The sequence below is a fragment of the Cnephaeus nilssonii genome (assembly GCF_951640355.1).
Source record: "Cnephaeus nilssonii genome assembly, chromosome: 9".
Classification (NCBI taxonomy): Eukaryota; Metazoa; Chordata; class Mammalia; order Chiroptera; family Vespertilionidae; genus Cnephaeus; species Cnephaeus nilssonii.
The window spans coordinates 1489750-1509073 of NC_137080.1; the positions used below are offsets into that span (position 1 = coordinate 1489750).

A 19324-nucleotide genomic window follows, 5' to 3' on the forward strand; every position below is an offset into this window, starting at 1 on the left:
ACAACTTGAAACAGTGGAGAATGCCTGTGGCTTGTGAGAAATAAACATCACAGGCCGACCAGCTGGGGCTGAACACCAATGAATGGGAATTTTTGTTGTTGTTGTTAATCCTCACCCAAGGACATCTTTCCATTGATTTTTAGGGAGAGAGGGGGAAAGACAGAGAGAAACATCGATGTGAGAGAAACACATGGGTTGGTTGCCTCCTGCGTGAGCCCTGAGTAGGGCCCGGCAGGGGCGGAGCCTGCAACCGAGGTACATGCTGTTGACCGGAATCAAACCCAGGGCCCTTTTGTCCATAGGCCGATGCTCTGTCCACCTAGCCAAACGGGCACTAGGTCTGAATGGAAACTTAAAGAGCAGAATCAGTTTGCCCGTGAGGGAGGTGTGACACTCCCCCAGGGTGTCACATGCTTTCAGATGGTTCCCACCAGTGAGAACTGGCTTTCCAAGAACACCATGTGACCGCTCGCGGGCAGCCCGCAGCTGGCCCCTCTCCCTCGGAGAGAGCATTGTCCGCAGCGGAGACTGACCGAGCACAGGAATGTTCTACTGCCCCGCGCTGTGCCCGAGTGGTGGGTAATTTCTTGTTCCAGCTGGTGGAGGGACTAAATGAAGTCGGTAGGTTTCCCAGCAGAATTGGATGACACTTGTTTTAGAAGTTTCTCACTCAGCAGCCAAGAGCGGTGGGATAAACAAAGCGAGTAGCCTGTGCGCGCTAGGCAGGGCAGGGCCTAGTTCCCAGGTCCGCCTGGGCCACGGTGAGAGCAGCGGTCGCTGGTGGGTCCATGTCACGTGGCCGTGTCTCAGTGGATCAAAATGATGATGTTGCTGGGGGTCACGGGAGCACCTGATTATGCTAATGATTTCATTCACTCCCTCTTCCATCCCTGCGCATTCCTCAGATGCCTGCTGGGTGAACGTAGAGTCTGTCCTCATTGCGTGTGGGTTCTGTCCTCGCGAGTCCGTCTGCTCACTAAGATGTATGTGTAGCCTAGGAGCGGGGCTCTGGTGCTCTCGCCGTCACTGAAGCACATGTGTGTGGGCAGAGCCGTGGGAAGCGGGGTCATCCACGGAGCGGCACCTTCTGGTGAGGCTGCACCACGTGGCACTCTGCCTTTTGGTCCCGGCTCTCATGCTGGAAACAAGAATCCTGTTTGCTGTGGATTTAGTACTATGTTTTTTCCCATTTCTCTGCATTTAAAAAATATTTTTACTAATTTCAGAGCGGAAGGGAGAGGGGGAGAGAGAGAGAAACATCAAGGATGAGAGAGAGCCCTAACCGGCTTCGCTCAGTGGATAGAGCGTCGGCCTGCGGAATGGAGGGTCCCAGGTTCGATTCTGGTCAAGGGCATGTACCTTGGTTGTAGGCATATCCCTGGTAGGGCCTGTGCAGGAGGCAGCTGATCGATGTTTCTAACTCTCCCTCTCCCTTCCTCTCTGTAAAAAAATCAATAAAATATATTAAAAAAAAAAAAAAGGATGAGAGAGAATCATTGATCAGCTGCCTCCTGCACGCCCTAGACTGGGGATCGAGCCTGCAACCCAGGCATGTACCCTGACCGGGAATTAAACTGTGACCTCCTGGTTCATAGGTCGACACTCAACCACTTAGCCACACCGGCTGGGTTCTGTGCATTGTTTGGGGGACCTTGCTGTGTAAAGTGGCCAGGCCTAGTGCTGTTGCTCTGTCTGGGGTCCTGATAGGCATGAGGAGGCAGCGGTGAGCCTCGTGGAGACAGTGTGTGTGAGAAGCGTCGTGAGGCCTGAGTTAGGGTGCAGTGCTCATGAACCCACAGTGTAGACCAGTGATGGGCAACCTTTTGAGCGTGGTGTGTCAAACTTCGCCAAAAAACTGAGCATAACTCGGGTAGTGTGTCACTTTGAGGAAAAAACATTATTTCGCAAATGTTTCATCCTCAGGAGCAGCAAATGTTTCATCCTCGGCATGCGGCGTTAGGTTCGCCATCACTGGTGTAGACTAAAAAAGGTCTTTGAAGAGAAACACACGTAAACACGTTACGTAGTGATCGGTGGATGGGAATGTGACCAGAAGTTCACAGGAGCCTGACCGTGTTCCCTGGGGCAGTGGCTCCCTGTCAGCTGACTCGGTGGTATGTCGGCGGGTAGACCATGAATCCCGCTCCTGACAAGACGTGGCGGCCATTGCGCGCTCTGGGGATGCGATGAGGAATGCAGTGTCGTTCCTGCCTTTGGAAACCACGCGGATGGTGGAGAGACTCTTAATGTTTGACATGGATTTACTAAAAACGCCACCTCGCATACATCTTTCACCAAATACTTGGAAGATGTTTTTTAGTTGAGATGTTAGTTTGTTACTTTGTTAAAGAAAATTAAGTTGTTTCTATTTTAAAATTAAGTAGTACTTGAGAAAATTGGTTTTGATTCTGAAAACATCATAAACAAAATATGCTCTCTTTTTGATATTAATATACTAAAATAACCTGAATTGCCATAATTTCCCGCTTGTGTTTGTGAAAGCAGATGGTAAAACACATTATTATATGCATTGCATTAATTCTCACTAAAGGACTCTCATTTATCTTGATTGTTTCTCCTGGTGGAAGCAACTAAATGTGAGCATTAGGAAGATTGTAGGCATACATTTGCATGTTATACATATCAGAGCAGATTAATAGTCTGTTTTTGCATGTTTATTATTTCTTCACACAATGCAGTTGTTAAGAAGATCAGATCTATCTTTGAACGTATTTTAGAAAGAAGTGTAAGATGGTCAGCAAGGAGGGCTATTAGTTTGCCAGGGCTGCTGCCGGGACGCAGTCCCCCGGGATAATGCAGTCACATCCTTCACACCTTCTGCCGTTCCTTCTCAGCGCTTTTCCGCATGTGAAATGCAGTCCCAAGGCGGTGACTTTCCATTAATTTCTTGAGCCGAATTGCCTGGAAGGCCGACCGTCCTCTGGACGCACTTCTCTGCGTTAGTGAGTATTTTAAGGACGTGTGAGCCAAAAATACCTTAAGACCCATAGCCACTCCAAAGACTTGTCAACATCAGCGTGTGAACATCACCCACGAGCGAGCGAGGGCGTGCGGCCCGCTGAGCGCGCATCTCTGTGAGCGTGGGGTCCCGGCGAGGCGAGCCCGACGGGCTCTGTCTGCTTGTGGCGCAGTGATGGCAGGAGACGGGCTTTCTGCGGGAGAGACCACAGCTTTGCTCGCTGGCCGCGATGTGCTCCTCACGAAGCGTTTGTCAGGCAGGCGACGCAGGGCGAGCCCGTCTTGCACGGGGCGCAGGCTGGGTGCTTGGGGTCGGCCGCGCCTGGAGTTGTGTGTGCCGCATGAGAGCCTCTTGCAGCCACGCCGTGACAGCCTGCGTGACACAGGGTTACTCACTGGGCCCGCAGGGGTGTGCTCGCTCACTCGGGGGGGAGAGAGGCCGGGTTTCATCGAGTTGAGGCATCGTCTGAGGAAGGACGAGGCCCAGGAGCCTGCCTTTTATTATCGAATTGATCATAAAAGTCCATGCGACCGGTGTATGTACTTTTATCAAAATAAAACCGAGGCCCAGGGACTTAAGTACTTGATCCAAAATCACAGTTACCACCTGGTAGAGACCCTTTTTGGGTCCAGGTCTGCCCGACTTGACTCCAAATCCTCACCTTTTCTCTAATCAATTATAGTTTTCACTATTTCCGGGGATACCAACCAGGCCTGCGAACTGGAGGACAGAGCCATGCTCCCCCCCCCATGCCCCCCCACCCCCCAGCTCTCTGCCCTCGACCTAACTACAGAGTCTGTGGCTATGACCTTATTTGGAGAAAGTCTTTGCAGATGTGATGAAGTTAAGGATCTTGAAATAAGTTCATTCTGGATGACTTGGTTGGGCACTAAGTCTGATGACAAGTGTCTTTGTAGGAGAGGCAGAGGGAGAGATGGCACACCCCGAGGGGAGGAGGCAGTGGGACCCGGGGGCCAGAGGTGCCTACCCACCGAGACAGAGGTTCTCCCCGAGGCCCCGGAGTTTCTGCCGGTGAAGCCCCGGTTGTGGAGATGGTCGTGGCAGCCACAGGGCACGGGTAGAGAGCAGCTGCTTGCTCGGAAAGCACTGAGGAGGGTCTGGGATCCGACCCAAGTCTGCTCTGCCAGAGACTAGCCCTGTGTTCCTGGCACATGGCTTCCCCTGGGCCAGGTGCGCCGCCACGGCAGGGACAGCAGCCCTGCCCAGTGCTCTCCCATCCTGCGTGGACTGATGTCCTGGGTGAGCCGCCGCGCTTTCCGGGTAGTGACGGCCCTTACTCGGTGTGAATCAAGAGAGCTTCATTTGTTGTACATGCGACGTTCAATTAAATAGCTTAAATGTTTATCTGGAAGTTATCTGGAAGAACAGCTAATGCTAGTGTTTTCATATAAAACTAGAGGCCCGATGCACAAAATTCGTGCAAGAGTTGGCCTTCTTCCCCTGGCTGCTGGCACCGGCTTCCCTCTGGCACCCGGGACCCAGGCTTCCCTCGCAGTCCCGGCTTCGTCCGGCAGGTTGTCCAGAAGGACATCTGGTCTAATTAACATATTACGCTTTTATTATAGATTTTTATAGATAGGTGAAAAATTGAGACCTTTCATGTTGACTTAAGAAGGTCAAATTCATTACTTTCCCAGGCTTGTGGCCTTAATAAGGAAGTATGTTCTAAAGAAACTCCACCCTGTGAACGGACATTTGGTTTCTCTCTCTTGAACTATTTTAAATGTTACAATTTTTAGTGGTAAAATAAGGAACGAGGACAGAGCGTCTAGTAAGGTAGCGACAGTCATGCTGAGCCAGGCTGGGCTTCGAGAGAGAGACGCGCTGCCTTTCCTGACCAGCCTCAGAGGGCCCTGTCAGCGTCGTTTATTTCCTCTCTAATGCGGTTACGTTAGGAAATAGGTGTTCTTATTGCCAGTCTTTCCGATGTAATTAAATTTCATTATAACACTTAAATCGTTTCCAATTCTGATGTTGGAATTTTGAAACACACAATGGCACTAAAAATTAATGGAAAGGACTTCCTACATGATCCAGAAAAACCAATTTTAATGCTTCATAAAACTTTATATTTTGGGGTTTAAATATAGAATTGAAGTTAATATGATTAACCTGGTATGTGTTCCTGTTGGTTAATTATTGGCCTAGTTTCGTTTATCAGCTGTGAACATGACGTTGGAGGAGAATTCCGACCTCGTTATGCAGAAGTAGAGGGAGGCAGAGGGGCGACCTTACCCACGGTGCCCATCGTCTGTGCTCGGACTTGCCACTCCTTCGCGGACGTCATGGTCTGGGCTCCTGGGCTGCCGGCTCTGTCCTCACCAGCAGGGAGTGCGGGAAGGTGTGGCCTTGGGAGCAGGGACAGCCTGGGTCTGGGTTTGCTAATGGGGCCAAGACTTGCCCAGGAACTTTCTAGAAAGTTAAGATGTGGAGACAGGATAAAGAAACAATCTTGTCAGAATGTAGTCTTGGATGAACTCCTTTGACGTATGTATGGAAGACAAAAGCTAAGAGCTTTAGCTAGTATTTCTTAGAGTTTTTCTTCCTGTTTTCTTTTGACAACATGAAGGAGCAGTTGCCGCGGTCTCTCCCTCCGTGGGGAGGGAGCCTTCCCCTCTCTGTGCTAAGAGACGCCAGGGACCACTGTGCGGCGGTGTGAGATGTATCTTCAGTGCCTCTTTTCTCTCAAAATGCGTTCTTTTAATTTATGATCAGAGACCAACTCATCGACTTTCATTGGATTTCTTTTTGTCTGTAATTCTGAGTCTTGATGATTTGAATAAAGAGGTGAATGATCAAAGGATTTATTATATAATCCAATTGAAAAATATACATGCATGATTTTTATTTTCCTAGAATGACTTAATCTTTCTAATGAGACTGTGTTTACTATAATTTTCTTCCATAATTTAAAAAAATCATGTAGGGTGAAGATGGGAATTAACATTTTATTTTGCCATATGGGATGCACTGCAGTATTCCTGGGCAACCTGATGTGTTTGTAAATCGATAATCAATATGGGTGACTTCTGAGCCGCAGATTAATTAGTATTTCCTGCCGGCTCCTTGACGTCACCATCTAGGTGGCCCAACAGTCACCTGCAGTTCAGCAGGTCCGAGACTCAAGCCAGCTTCTTTTCCAGGAGCCTTCCCTGCTCTCTGCCTTCCATATTCCCGCCAGTCACCTGAGGTGGCAACGCTGGGTCACCTTCGACACTGCCTGCTGCCTCATTAACTTGTGACTAGTTTCTGTTGGCGAGCCTTACCCGGCATTAAAGATAATTCCCCAAAATTCCACAAGGTTAAGGATGTGGTTTCCTATATATCAGCCACAGAGATAAGTCTGGTTCATAGAGCACTCAACAAACATTTATTGAGTGAATCAAGGAATCTCAGTGTTTAGAGTTGATCGTGTCCGACACACTTTATGTTCATTTATGCACCTTGTTAACCTTTCAGCTTAGTTAGGTGTCTGACTACTCATCTTCCTACTATTTCTTGAGTTCCCTGATTTAAGACATGATATAATGCCCGACACTGTAAGAACTCAATAATATTTTTAAATGAATTACTGCATTGACTGGAGAAGTATAAATAGTGATACACTTCTATAGAGGAAGTCAGGAAATGCTCTTTCTCGGTCAACTTGTAATAAAATCTTAAGAAGGTATGCTTTGTAGCAAAGAAAGAAAATGTATGACTTTTACATTTTTTTGAGTAAACTATTTTTTATTTTCTTTGTTTCAAATTTCTTTATGAATATTATGGTTTTTTAAAATCTCATTGAACAAGGAATAAAAAGAAATGGTTCCTAGAAATGGCCAACATGTGGGATTGTATACATTCACCTTTAGGGTATAATTCCTTTACACTTAGATGAATGAAAATACTGATGGAAATACTTTAAAAAGTATTTCACCAGGGTATTAAATCACCATTAAAAATTATAGTTGTTATTCTGCTTGTCTTATCTAAATCCAAGTTTTAAACCACTGAGGTTATGAATTCAAAATCTGCCTATATATTATTATTCCCCTTCTTTTTTGCCTCTCTTTTCTCCATTTTTATCTTCTTTTTATTTCACTAGATTAAATTGTACCACATGAAACTTATATTCTTTCTATTTTAAACCTTTCTTAAAGTATTGTATGCTATGAAAGGTTTATTTCTATGGCGCTATTTATCATTAGTTTTGTTTTTTTTTTTAACATTTTATTAAACACTTCCTGAAAATCTCAGCATGGCGTGGTAGATTGAAGTTCTCTTTGTTACTGCTCCTTTACCTGGTAGGTTGTGCTTGCTCTTCGGCAGCTGCGCTTTGCCACAGGTTCAGTGTATTCGCCGGGCTGAGGTGCGGGACGTACGCAGGGTCAAGGCTTGTCTGCCTGTCGTGCTGTTGTCCAACATTTGAGACATTACGTTCGGCTTCAGGTGGCAGAGTTTGACGTTAGTCTTTGGTTATGGTTACCAGCTGGTTTGTGCTAATAATATTGATTCTATCTGCATTTTTCAAAGTCAGTGATTACTCAGTCCTTGTGCCTTTAATCCACATCCGTTACTCTGGGCAGGGCACCATCATCCAAGGAGAGCCTTGTCCATCCCGCTGTCTTCACGGCCAAAGCCTCTGGCTTCTTTGGACACCTGCTGCCCCTGCTTGCTCCTTTCCTCCTCTTTCCCATCGCCCGGGCCACGGACTGCTGCCTCTGGGCAGCTCTTCGGTCCCTTACAGGCCTGCTGATCTCCTCACCCTCCGACTGCGGGGGCCGTGTTGGGTGGGCCCTTGGGCTCCGTGGTCTTCGCATGTGCCGTAACCCTGCAAGCATTGGCCCGGCCTTTTCGGGGTGATGAGAGCAGAAGGCCAAGAGGGTGCAGTGACATCCTCAGAGAACACAGCCTGTAGTTGAGCGTGCATCTGGTCACCTCCAACCCGGGGACCAGGGTAGCTGTCTCCCCCAGGGACCTGGGGTGCCAGGCAGAGTGCTGAGAGTATGAAGTCTTTTAAAAATATATTTTATTGATATTTTTACAGAGAGGAAGGGAGAGGGATAGAGAGTTAGAAACATCGATGAGAGAGAAACATCGATCAGCTGCCTCCTGCACAACCCCTACTGGGGATGTGCCCACAACCAAGGTACATGCCCTTGACCGGAATCAAACCTGGGACCCTTCAGTCCGCAAGCCAGTGCTCTGTCCACTGAGCCAAACCGGTTAGGGCGAGTATGGAGTTCTTTATGCTGCAGGGCATCATCCCGTTGGAGTCCCGGGAGGATGGGTTTTGGGGTACTTAAGCTTACTCCTGCAGCTCTACTCAAAACCGTTGCTGTCGTCATTCTCCTGTCACTTTGAGGGGCGTCAGTGTTTATCTGGCTTTCTCAGCTCCAGAAGCGGGCGTGGCTGGCCTAGCCAGGGGGAAGCCCATCTCGCGCTGGTGCCGAAGGGCTGTGGGGTCGCCTTCTGATCCATGCAGGTGAGGCATGTTGGAGGCGTGTGGAGTGGGAGTCAGTGATGTAGGTCAGAACCCTGGCAGGGTATTCAGCGGGGCTCAGTAAGGGACTGCTTTTTTGGTCATAGACACACCTGGTTTCACTAGGAATGGAGGATAATTAGAAGACAACACTTTTTCAGTTTTATTGAAATGATCGACTCACAGGTAAGCTTAAGGTGTACAACTTGATGATTCATACACATGTGTATTGAGAAAGGAGGACCCCAATAAGGTTAGTTAACACCCCATCCCCTCACATAACTACCTCTTTTGCGGGGTGATAACTTGTAAGATCTGCTCTGTTAACTTTCAAGTATACTGTATAATGCAGCAGCGTTGATTCCAGTCACCCTGCTGTATGTGAATTAGGTCTTCAGAACTTAACTTATGGCTAGAAGGCTGTACCCTGTGACCAACCCCCCCCCCCGCCCCGTGCTCCACCCATTCCTCCCTCCCCGTTGAATACCTGGCAACCAGTGATCCCGCCCCCCCCCTCGTTTTGCTTTCCCCAGGATGTTGTATGATTGGGGTTTGATAGTACGCAGCCTTTTCAGACTGCCCTCAGTGTGTGCATTTTAGAGGACTCATCTCTTTCCAAGGCTGGTTAGCTGCTCTCTCTTTATTGCTAAATCATATCTGATGCCATGGACATGCCACAGCACCTGGGTACTTGCTGTTTGGGTGAAGGATCATGAGTAGAGTTGCTATCAACAGTCACATGCAGGCTTTTGTTCGGACATAAGCCTTCGTGCCAGTGAGGTGACTCCCTAGTGGTGAGCCCCCTGGACCGCGTGGGGAGACCATACTGAGCTTTAGGAGAAGGCTTCCAGGCGGCCACTGCTCTGCCTTCTTACCGCAGCGTGAGCGTCCTTGTTACGCTGCAGCCTCGCCACCAGCTGGTGCTCGGTGACTGTGGTTGTAGCCGTTCCAATAGGGATGTTACGGAATCTCACTTCTTACTTTGCCGCCAGTTCATGGATGACAGGTGAGCATCTTTTCATAGGTGTGTTTGCCACCCATGCATCATCTTTGGTGAAGTATCTGTTTAGATATTGGATTCACTTTTAATTGGTTCGTTTTTCTTGCCGAGTTTTAAGCATTCTTGGTTTATCTTGTCAGATATGTAATTTTGTAACTTGGCAAATAAGACTTGAATCATAATGCCCTAACATGAAATGAGATGACAGGAGGGATGAGTCAGTTACGGCTTTTTATTTCCCACCTGGGTTTTGAGAAAAGGGAGAGGAGCAGAAAGGGGGAAGTGGGAGTTAAAATCACTTTGAGAAGAAATAGGAAGGACAAGGATCATTGAGTTTTGCGTCAAGAGGGAGCTTGTGGTGGTGGAAGAACAAGGACTAGAGATCAAACACACATTCAGACTCCTGGTTAGATCTCACTGCCGTCAGCATCGCTTATTGAAGAGAAAGCAGAGGGGCACACACACAGGCAGTTAGGTAAGAACTTGGAAAGCTGAGCCACAAGAGTGAGGGGAGGGAGCGAGAAGCAGGAATCACGCATCAGCTCCCTGCTGTGTTGTGGGGGAGAAGCTCAAGAGCACGCACTGTGCATTGTCTTCTTGAAGGTCAGGTCAGAGGTCATCTCCCTTAGCACCCTGTTTCTTTTGTGTCTGGGACGGCAACTTGCTCCGTCAGGGGAGCTCTCTCTCTCTAGTGAGTCTTACGTGTAACCCCTTGTAGAATTTCTTAAATAGAACTTTACATCACTGGGGCTCTTTTGCAGGGTGAACATAGGTTCTCATTGAAAAAAATCTATTACCAATATCCATCTCTGTATAAATCTATATTTCTATATCTCTACCTTTATCTCTAGCCCTCTCTATAAATCTGTTGTTTAAGTTGCCTAAGTACTAATCCACTGAAAGAAATCATCTACCTTCTCAGTGACACTGTCCTGTTGTAGAGTCGTCAGAGTCGTGACTTCCGTCCCCTGAGAATCACACCCATGAGTCCTGGCCTGTCTGGTGGGGAAGCACCCAGCCTGTTCCCTGGGGTCAGACAGATTTACTTTTTTCTTTTTTAAAATATATTTTAATTGATTTCAGAGAGGAAGGGAGAGGGAGAGATAGAAACATCAATGATGAGGGAGAATCATTGACCGGCTGCCTCCTGCACGGCCCACACTGGGGATCGAGCCCACAGCCTGGTCATGTGCCCTTGACCAGTATCGAACCCAGGACCCTTCAGTTCACAGGCCAGCGCTCTGTCCACTGAGCCAAACTGGTTAGGGCTAGTTTTTTCTTTACAAAGTAGAATCTGTCTATTGTCTTTTTCACCTAACCATCCCTTAGGATGGCAATTCTATTGACTAATTGACAGTGAGGCTACAGTAGTAGAAACAACTACCGTTACTGAGTAATAATTGAGGGTAACCTGTTTGGGATTTGAAGTTCGCAAAATGACACAGCAACAGGAAGCACCAAATGCAAAACATGATTTTATGGATTCAGTATGGAAACATGTGAAAGTGCTTTGAAAATCCTGGGTGTAGTAAGGGGCAGCTATCATTAGACGAGGAAATTATTTCGGTGAAACAGACGACGGACGTAGAATCTCTGTGAACACATTTCACGATGACTGCACCTACAGATTCATTTCCCCAAGCAAGGGTCCAGTTTGTGTTGTAAGCAATAACGGATAAGAACGTACTCCTGGGACGTGTCCGGGACCTGAAGGTGCCAGTGGTCCGTTCTCCTGTTGGCACTGTTACAGAGCTTCGTTTGCCTTGAGTATTAAACCCAGGGCAGCTGCTGACACCACAGGGGAGTACTCTGCAGGGCGTGACTGCGCAGCTGGGACACGGCCTCAGTTCAAGTGTAACGTTGCCATGGGCCGTCGGAACACAGCTGTTTCGTGATGTAATGTCTGTAGTTTTAAATCACTGAGGCTCTAATTTTACTTTTTCTGTTTTTTATGGTGGTAACATATATAACAGCAAATTGCCATTTTTGCCATTTCCAGTGTTCAGGGGCATTCGTTAGACTCAATGTGTGCAGTCATCACTCTGTCTACTTCTAGAACATGCCTTCACTCAAAGTAGAAACTGTACCTGCTAAGCTATACTTCCCATCCTCCGCTTCCCAAGCGCCAACCCCCTTCAATGCCCCGTCTCTGTGCGTCTGCCTACCTAGGCACGTCGTGTGAATGGACACGTAGGGTGAATGTTTGTCCTTCGGACTGGCTTATTTGACTTGCTTTTAAGGCTCCTTCGTGGGGTACATGTATCAGAACATCTTCCCTTTTTATGCTGGATATTATTCCATTGTATGCATTCACATCTTTGTATTCTTCTTGTACTTATTATATTTTAAATCAGTCAGTATTCTTACATCTTTTATGTATATGAAGATGTCATATGGGTTAATTTTATTCTTTTCAATTCCTTTACAGGTTTGACAGATGAAAAAGTGAAGGCATATCTTTCTCTTCACCCTCAGATATTAGATGAATTTGTATCTGAAAGTGTTAGTACAGAGACGGTAGAGAAATGGCTGAGGAGGAAGAATAACAAAGCAGAAGGTGAGATCTCATTCAGACTGAATGTGGCTTATTTTCCACTTGATAGTGACACAGGACAGGCATTTGACACGCGCTGGAAAGGAAACACGCGGCAGACAGTGCCATGTTAGCTTTGTGATCGTTTTACTCTAAAGAGAGAACTAGAAAAGAAAGACCCTTGACTAAGAAGAAAGACCTTGACAGGTAATTCCTGAAAATTTATTTAGATGTGAACACACTGAAAAATGCAGTGTTAGACTTGGTTTTGTTTAATGATGATTATTAATGATTCTAAAATATTATTTGTATTGCAAAGCTATATTTGTTAATATATTTTGCCAAAAGAAGTTTTCACGCAGCTTTTACCTGTGCCCAGTAGGAAAACTGATGACTTGGCATTAGATTTTCATTCAGATCTGTCCACGGAAGAAGCAGCTCTGATGAAAAAACAAATGTGGGCTTAGGAGGGATGTGCAGTTCATTTCCTGCCAGATTGAATGCACATATTAATATGTAGGATCTGAATAATGTCATATAATTTTGGTTTTTTATGAATTGCATTTGGCCAAATATTCATTTCTAAGAATATTGTTTCAGAGTGGAAATTAATTTTCAATATGATTTTAAATAAACGAGGACCTTTTATATTAAAAACACCAAAATAAATACTGTTCTTCTGGAAATGTGTTTAGTGTAGCAAAAGTGCTATATTTAAAGTTAAAGGGATCATTGTTGAAATGTTGTGTTGTTAGGAGGGTGCTACCAGCATGTTGCTCAGAGCTGACTCTCCTTACTCTGGTTTTGAAAGTTTCTGCATTTGGTACTCAAGAGGGTGATTGATTGAACTCAAATGATCTAAAAATTATGAGCAGCGGAGATTAAAAATGGTGGCAGAGTAAGCGGATGCTGCATGGACATGCTCCCAGGAACAAACTAATATTACAACTAAAATACAGAAAAACTTCCTAAATAATCAATGGAAAACTCGCAGGAGAGAACCCTGATACCTGAGGACCGGAAGTGGAGACCGCATAGAGACTGATTTATTTTGTATATTGTAAAAAAAGAGAGAGAGAGAGAGAGAGAGAGAGAAAATATTCTGCAATAAAAAATAAAAATTATGAGCTGCAATACTGTTTTATGGCCAATACTTTTTATGTCTATTCAGCAGCAGACCATGTAGCTATTGGTGTATTTATAAATGTCAAATAATTAATAATAGAAATACTGGCGTTTTCAGCTGCCTTAAATATTTTTCATAAAATACATGAAGTTGCTTTCTTTTTTTTTTTTTTTTACTCAAAGAATGTATCTACTATGTATTTGTCCATCATTCTAGAAATAAGATTTAATGTTCATTCAAATATTTCATGCTTGGAAGGAGTGAGATTTCAATTATGCTCCTAAATTGCAGATTAAATAGCATTTGTTCTGCTTTGTATGTGACAGATGTTTTCTATGCTTGTGTGTGCATCGTAGGCGATTCAGTGAACAGGGCGTGAGCCAGTTTGCAATGTTAGGTGGTTTTAGCGAGTAGGACACAAAAATGGGGCAGTGCCTATTAGCACACATCACAAGTGAGGAAAACACAGGTCGTGGAAGTGGTTTACTTGGAACTTCATTTGGTGTGCTCTCTCCTTTCTCTGAAAAACCTCTCTCAGATACCGAAACTACACTTTCACTTAAACAGAACTTCCATATCATTTTTCTGTGTAATACAAAACCAGAAGATGTGTCAAATGCCTTGATCTGAACTAAAAGCAAATGAGTTCACCATCTATTAAAAGCTTCCTGGAGATTTAACATTGGCCTGGATTATTTAACCAAAGGTTGGATAATAATTTCTAGAAACATTTATCTGAGTGGTGACTATAGCAGGAATGTGACCAGGTTCTCCTCATTGCTCTGGCTTGCCATTCCGTGTGTCAACAAACATATTTATTGAGCACCTGGGTATGTAATTGTAGAATAAGCAATATATAAACTCGATCCCCTCAAGGTCATTTTCTTATAGGGAAGATAGATGATAAACAATAAAAAAGATTACTTCAGATTTGTTGACTGTGTATTTGAAAATATCTAGCAAGTAGACATTTTTAAAAATTTTTATTTTTATTGATTTCAGAGAGGAAGGGAGAAGGGAAGAGAGATAGAAACCTCAATGATGAGAGAGAATCACTGATTGGCTGCTTCTTGCACGCCCCACACTGGGGATTGAGCCTGCAGCCCGAGCGTGTGCCCTGACCGGGAATCAAACCGTGACCTCCTGGTTCATAGGTCGACGCTCAACCACTGAGCCATGCTGGTCAAGTACTTGCAGATGTCTTAACACAGTAGTTCTAAAATCAAAGCAAAAACGGTCTCCCTCCCTCCCGTGTTTGTGAAATATCAAGGAGTAAAGTTTTGCTGGAAACTTTTCATAGAACCTCCGTGACGTCTTTCCGAGTGGCGTAAATAACTGCTCCCCTTGGCTGTGGCACGTGGTGGAACACTGACTTTGTGTTGGGAAAAGGCATGTTAGGGAACGAGACTCAGAAAGCGAAGCCCCCGTGCCGATCTGCGTACGGGGGGGAGAGGATCCCGAGTGACGCGTGCAGCCGGGCAGTGAGCAGACAGGCCCGGCAAGGGCTGCCCCCCCACTTCGCACCCTCGGCCAGGAGGCGACTGGTGAACGGAGGGTCTGCCTTCAGGAAATCAGAAATGTTTTTGAAATCGATCTCAGGCTCAGGGTTTTAAAAGTCCAGGGTCCTTGGATCGGTCATAGCCAAAACTCCTCATTTGAGAATGTATCTGATGCTTTTCTTTGAGAGAGTTCGTCTAAAACATAGATGAACAACCATATTTACTTCCCTAATTCAACATGGATGAGAATTACCTGAGATGGGCTTGTTAAAAATACCTCTCCCAGCCTTACCACTTCAGTAAGAAAATATTTTTGATTCCAGTGATGTATTTTTGTCACTTTATTTATGCTCTCTATTTACTCTCAATAATTTGCTCTGCTCCCATACCGTGATTTTTAGAAGACAGTGTTTTCTAGCAATATTATAACGTTCGGTAAAACTATTTGGGACCAGACAACTCTACGCTGAAATGTGGGATGCATCCACCTCTGAATCCTTAGCAGAATGGGGCTGCGCGTATCACTTGTGTGTTCCCTGGTGCTGCTGAGCGATACTCACCCACTTCTCTGCTGAAGCACATTCAGTGACTTCCAGCTCCAGAGAATTCTGAGTGACATTCGTGCTGTCTTAAGTAACACCCTAGAATGAGAAATGCTGGCGTTAATTGCTTTTACTGGAGTGTTTTTACGTGTTGACCACTTACCTCATGTTTTTGTCTCTTTGGTGCGATTTGAGTTTCACTCTGATAGATGGAGGTCTGTGGGTCTTCTGAGTCTGTCTGAGACTTCGTTAATGCGTGTGAAAAGTGCCCCTGTCTCATACTGCCCTCCTTCGCTTCCGTTTCATAGATACTTTGTGTACTAGTTTTTACATTTTGGGAAGGAATCATTTAATCCCTTTTAGTAACAGAGCTCTCCATGCATTGGCTGAGTCTCTAATATCTTTTGCAGCGTTTGACATAATGGGCCACATTAATCTCACTTAATGAATAAAAGATTGAATGAGTGAATAAATAATTTAAAAGCATTCATGTCTATTAGATTAATTTTGACACAGGGTTGATAGCAAGATAAGGTTGTATTTCTTAGCATAGTATGTTAAAAATATAGGCTTTATATTAATTGGAAACTGTGGTCTTTAGACTAATTTATTTATTGCTTACCACAGAAAATGAGCCATTCTTTGTTACCTAAGGATACATTACCTAAAGGTAGCTGTAAATTTATTCTGCTATGGCCTTGTTGCTGTTGAACATGGTAAAGGGACTAATTATGTATGTAATTTAAAGAGAAATACTGTATTATCATGATTATTTTATTATTTTTTTAAATATTATTGATTTTTTACAGAGAGGAAGGGAGAGGGATAGAGAGTTAGAAACATTGATCAGCTGCCTCCCGAAAACACCCCCTACTGGGGATGTGCCCGCAACCAAGGTACGACGTGCCCTTGACCGGAATCAAACCTGGGGCCCTGCAGTCTGCAGGCCGACGCTCTATCCACTGAGCCAAACCAGTCAGGGCTATCATTATTTTAAATATTATTTTCAATTGCTAGAGGTTCCCCTGAGGATTTCTCGATAAATGATAGTGATGCTTGTGACCCATTACAGTATTTCCTTCCAGCCCATGACTGTGGGCTGTGCTTTCATTATGTTCCCTTTACCTCTTCCACCAATATTTTGTAGGTTTTATTGTACAAGTCTTTCATCTCTTTGGTTAATTCCTAAGTATTGTATTATTTTTGGAGCTACTGTAAATGGAATTTTTTCTTCGTTTCCTTTTTGAATTGTTTATTGTTAGTGTACAGAAATGCAACTGATTTTTGTGTGCTTGCTTTTTTATCTTGCTACTTTGTTGAATTCTAAGTGTGTGTTTTTTGTGTGTGAAATATTCAGGTTTTTACCTATGAGATCATATCACCTACAAACAGATCGATTTATTACTTCTTTCAATTTGATGTCTTTTATTTACTTTTCTTGCCTAATGCCTCTGCCTAGAACTTCTGTGCTCTGTGGTGAGTGGAAGTGGGCATCCTGGCCCTTTCCTGATGGCTCCACACCCTGGAGAGCCGCGGTGGAGACAAGAGGCTGCCTCCGTGCGGGCCTGGAGAGGCCACACGCATGCTTCCTCTGTGTGAGGGCCGGGGACCTGGGCTGGCCACTCAGAACCCGTGGCTTCAATGGGGTCTGGGCCAGCTTGCTTCTTGTGTCCTATTGGTCACACAGTATGTTCTGGCCATGTAGCCAGCCCCGCAGGAGATCCCTCCTGCCACATGGGTGCCTGTCCTAGTTACACAGCCTTTTCTGTGCGCACATTTGAACAAGCCACAGTGTAGCCATGTTTGCAGGTACAGCCATTTATAGGTGATCGTGAAACGACAAGCAAGTCGGGTCATTTCAGGTCCCTCCAAAATTCATATGCACATCTAGCTCTAAAGTTGTATGTTTGACACTTACTTAAAGGTTTTAAAACCCAGGTTCTTAGATTTCATACGAGGAAGCATTGCAGTGAAGCCTTCTGCTTATTGAAGGACGTGTTGCATGTTCCAGACCCTGCGCCGAGTTCTAATTGTGTTTCCCTTCCTTCTCCCTCCCCCAGATGAGTCGGTGCCTAAGGAAGTCAGCAGGGTAAGTGTGGGGACCCTCACTCTCCCACCCCCGATGGGAAAGGCGTCCTTTGGTGTGCTTCCTCAGAGCCCTCGGTGCTGAAGGATCAGGGGCTGAGGATAAGGGGTCAGAGAGCTGAGTGCACGGGGAGCAGGTAGTGACAGAATTTCGTCTTGTTTTCCAAGCTCACCTTGGCTGGTGTTAGGAGAAGGGGCCTAGGGGGCGAGCTGGATCGCAGGGAAGCTGCTGTTCGGAGCCTGCTCTCTGGTTTTACAGAAGACCGGCATGGCTTGTGGTGGGGGCAGCGCAGATTCGGCTGCCACCTTCTCCCAGGCCCCACCTACCTGCTGTGTGTGTCCCTGGTCCCTGGATGGGGCCCAGGGTCCGTGGGACGGCCCTGAACGCAGTGGCCGTGAAGGTGGTAGAGGGGGGGCGGGACTGGGTGGCAGCCACAGTGATGCAGAGGCCGGACGGCGATGCTCTGGGCTTCCCCCGGGGGTGCATGAGGGTGGCTTTTCTTACGATGCTTCACTCACTTGGCAGACTTGGACCGTTTTCACTGAGGAAGTTGCCGGCAACATTATATGTAAAACCTGAGAAACACAGCTGCGATTTGTGACATTGGATATTTGATATAAATAGACATGCATGGGCTCTATGCTAATTCTAAGTAGCTCATAGCAGTTTTACTTTGTCCCCTATTTTATTGTAGAATATATTAAACCATGCTGTGTAAAAGTATATAAAGTCATACAGAGTGAGTATGTTTTATGAACAAAGGAATTTTTATTATATTTAATTGTGCCGTTTATGTTTTTATTAAAGTACCAAGATACGAACATGCAGGGAGTCGTGTATGAACTGAACAGCTACATCGAGCAGCGGCTGGACACAGGCGGGGACAACCAGCTGCTGCTGTACGAGCTGAGCAGCATCATCAGAACAGGTGAGACCGCGTGGCTCGCACGGCGGACGGCTGGCTCCCGCTGCCTGGCCGAGAAGGGCGCCACCGTGTGCTCACGGAGGGGCAGAGGGTGCCATGCGCTTCCTTCTGTTCTTGGGCTCACGTTTGAAGTGAAAATGTTTTATTCTGAGACCATCAGAATCCCAAAAACAGCATCTGCCTGAATTTAAATGGAATGTACGATGCCTTCTCATTCAAACCTGGCTTTCTTTGTGTAGTTTTATTGAACTAAGTCACATTTATACAAGAAATCACTAATTTTAAGGCAGAAGCAGCACTTTAAATTTATTGGGAGGGTGACAACTTTATGTACTATTATGACCACCTGACCGCTGGGAACGCTGCGGCAGAGACAGGCCACACGCATGGCGGGAAGGAGGTAAATTCGGGGCATTGCTCTGAGCCGTGCTCTCCCTGCTGTGGGGGCTGCCGCCAGCCGACCCTGAAGAGTGTTAGAAAAGTCCGGTCATGTTCTCTTCAGGGACGATACGCAGATGCGAGCAGAATTCTTTTTGGCCGATGCTTATATTGGTTATTCAATATTATGAAAACCACTTCTAGTATTTTTTAATACTTTGAAAATTAAATACAACTCTCAGATTTTAAAAATATTTTTCAATAATTCTGATTTTCAAGTTTGCCAAGTACGTTATTATATAGCACACTGCCTGCTCTGTGGGTTGAGGATGTCACATCTTACACTTGGCAATGGCTGATGAAAGTAAACGGAGCGCTCCACTTACGTGAATGAGTAAAGCCCAGGCCACTGTGTGCCGCTTGCCGCACGACGGGTGACCGTCAGGAGCCCGCTGACCGTCTGGGTGCTGAGGCCTCGCCGCGAGGCTCCCGTGCTGTGTCTCCTGTCCCATCAGTCTCTTCCTCTCTCATTGCCTTGGCAGCCACAAAAGCGGATGGATTTGCACTGTATTTCCTTGGCGAGTGCAATAATGTAAGTATCTACATTTAGATTTTGGCGCCCTAGTTAAGAAAATGTCATAAGCTTTTTAGAAAGTAAACTGTTACGTTAACATCGTAATAGACGTATTGGAATGAAGTGCTTTAAGTTCACCTTACTGTTTGTTTCTACATGTGGTGTTACCAGCCGAGAATTTTACCAACATGGCGAC

The 19324-nt window shown here is 45.7% G+C and overlaps 1 protein-coding gene across 1 annotated transcript in view; it reads left to right on the forward strand.

Annotated features, from left to right (window-relative positions):
- Positions 1-19324, forward strand: part of PDE10A (phosphodiesterase 10A) — a gene marked incomplete at its 5' end in the record, with an annotated part of 124367 nt that overhangs the window by 55392 nt on the left and 49651 nt on the right. The window contains 4 exons of the mRNA XM_079780166.1: positions 11894-12022; positions 17226-17254; positions 18059-18179; positions 19097-19146. Coding sequence (XP_079636292.1) covers positions 11894-12022; positions 17226-17254; positions 18059-18179; positions 19097-19146 — 329 coding nt within the window. The remainder of the gene's footprint in view (positions 1-11893; positions 12023-17225; positions 17255-18058; positions 18180-19096; positions 19147-19324) is intronic.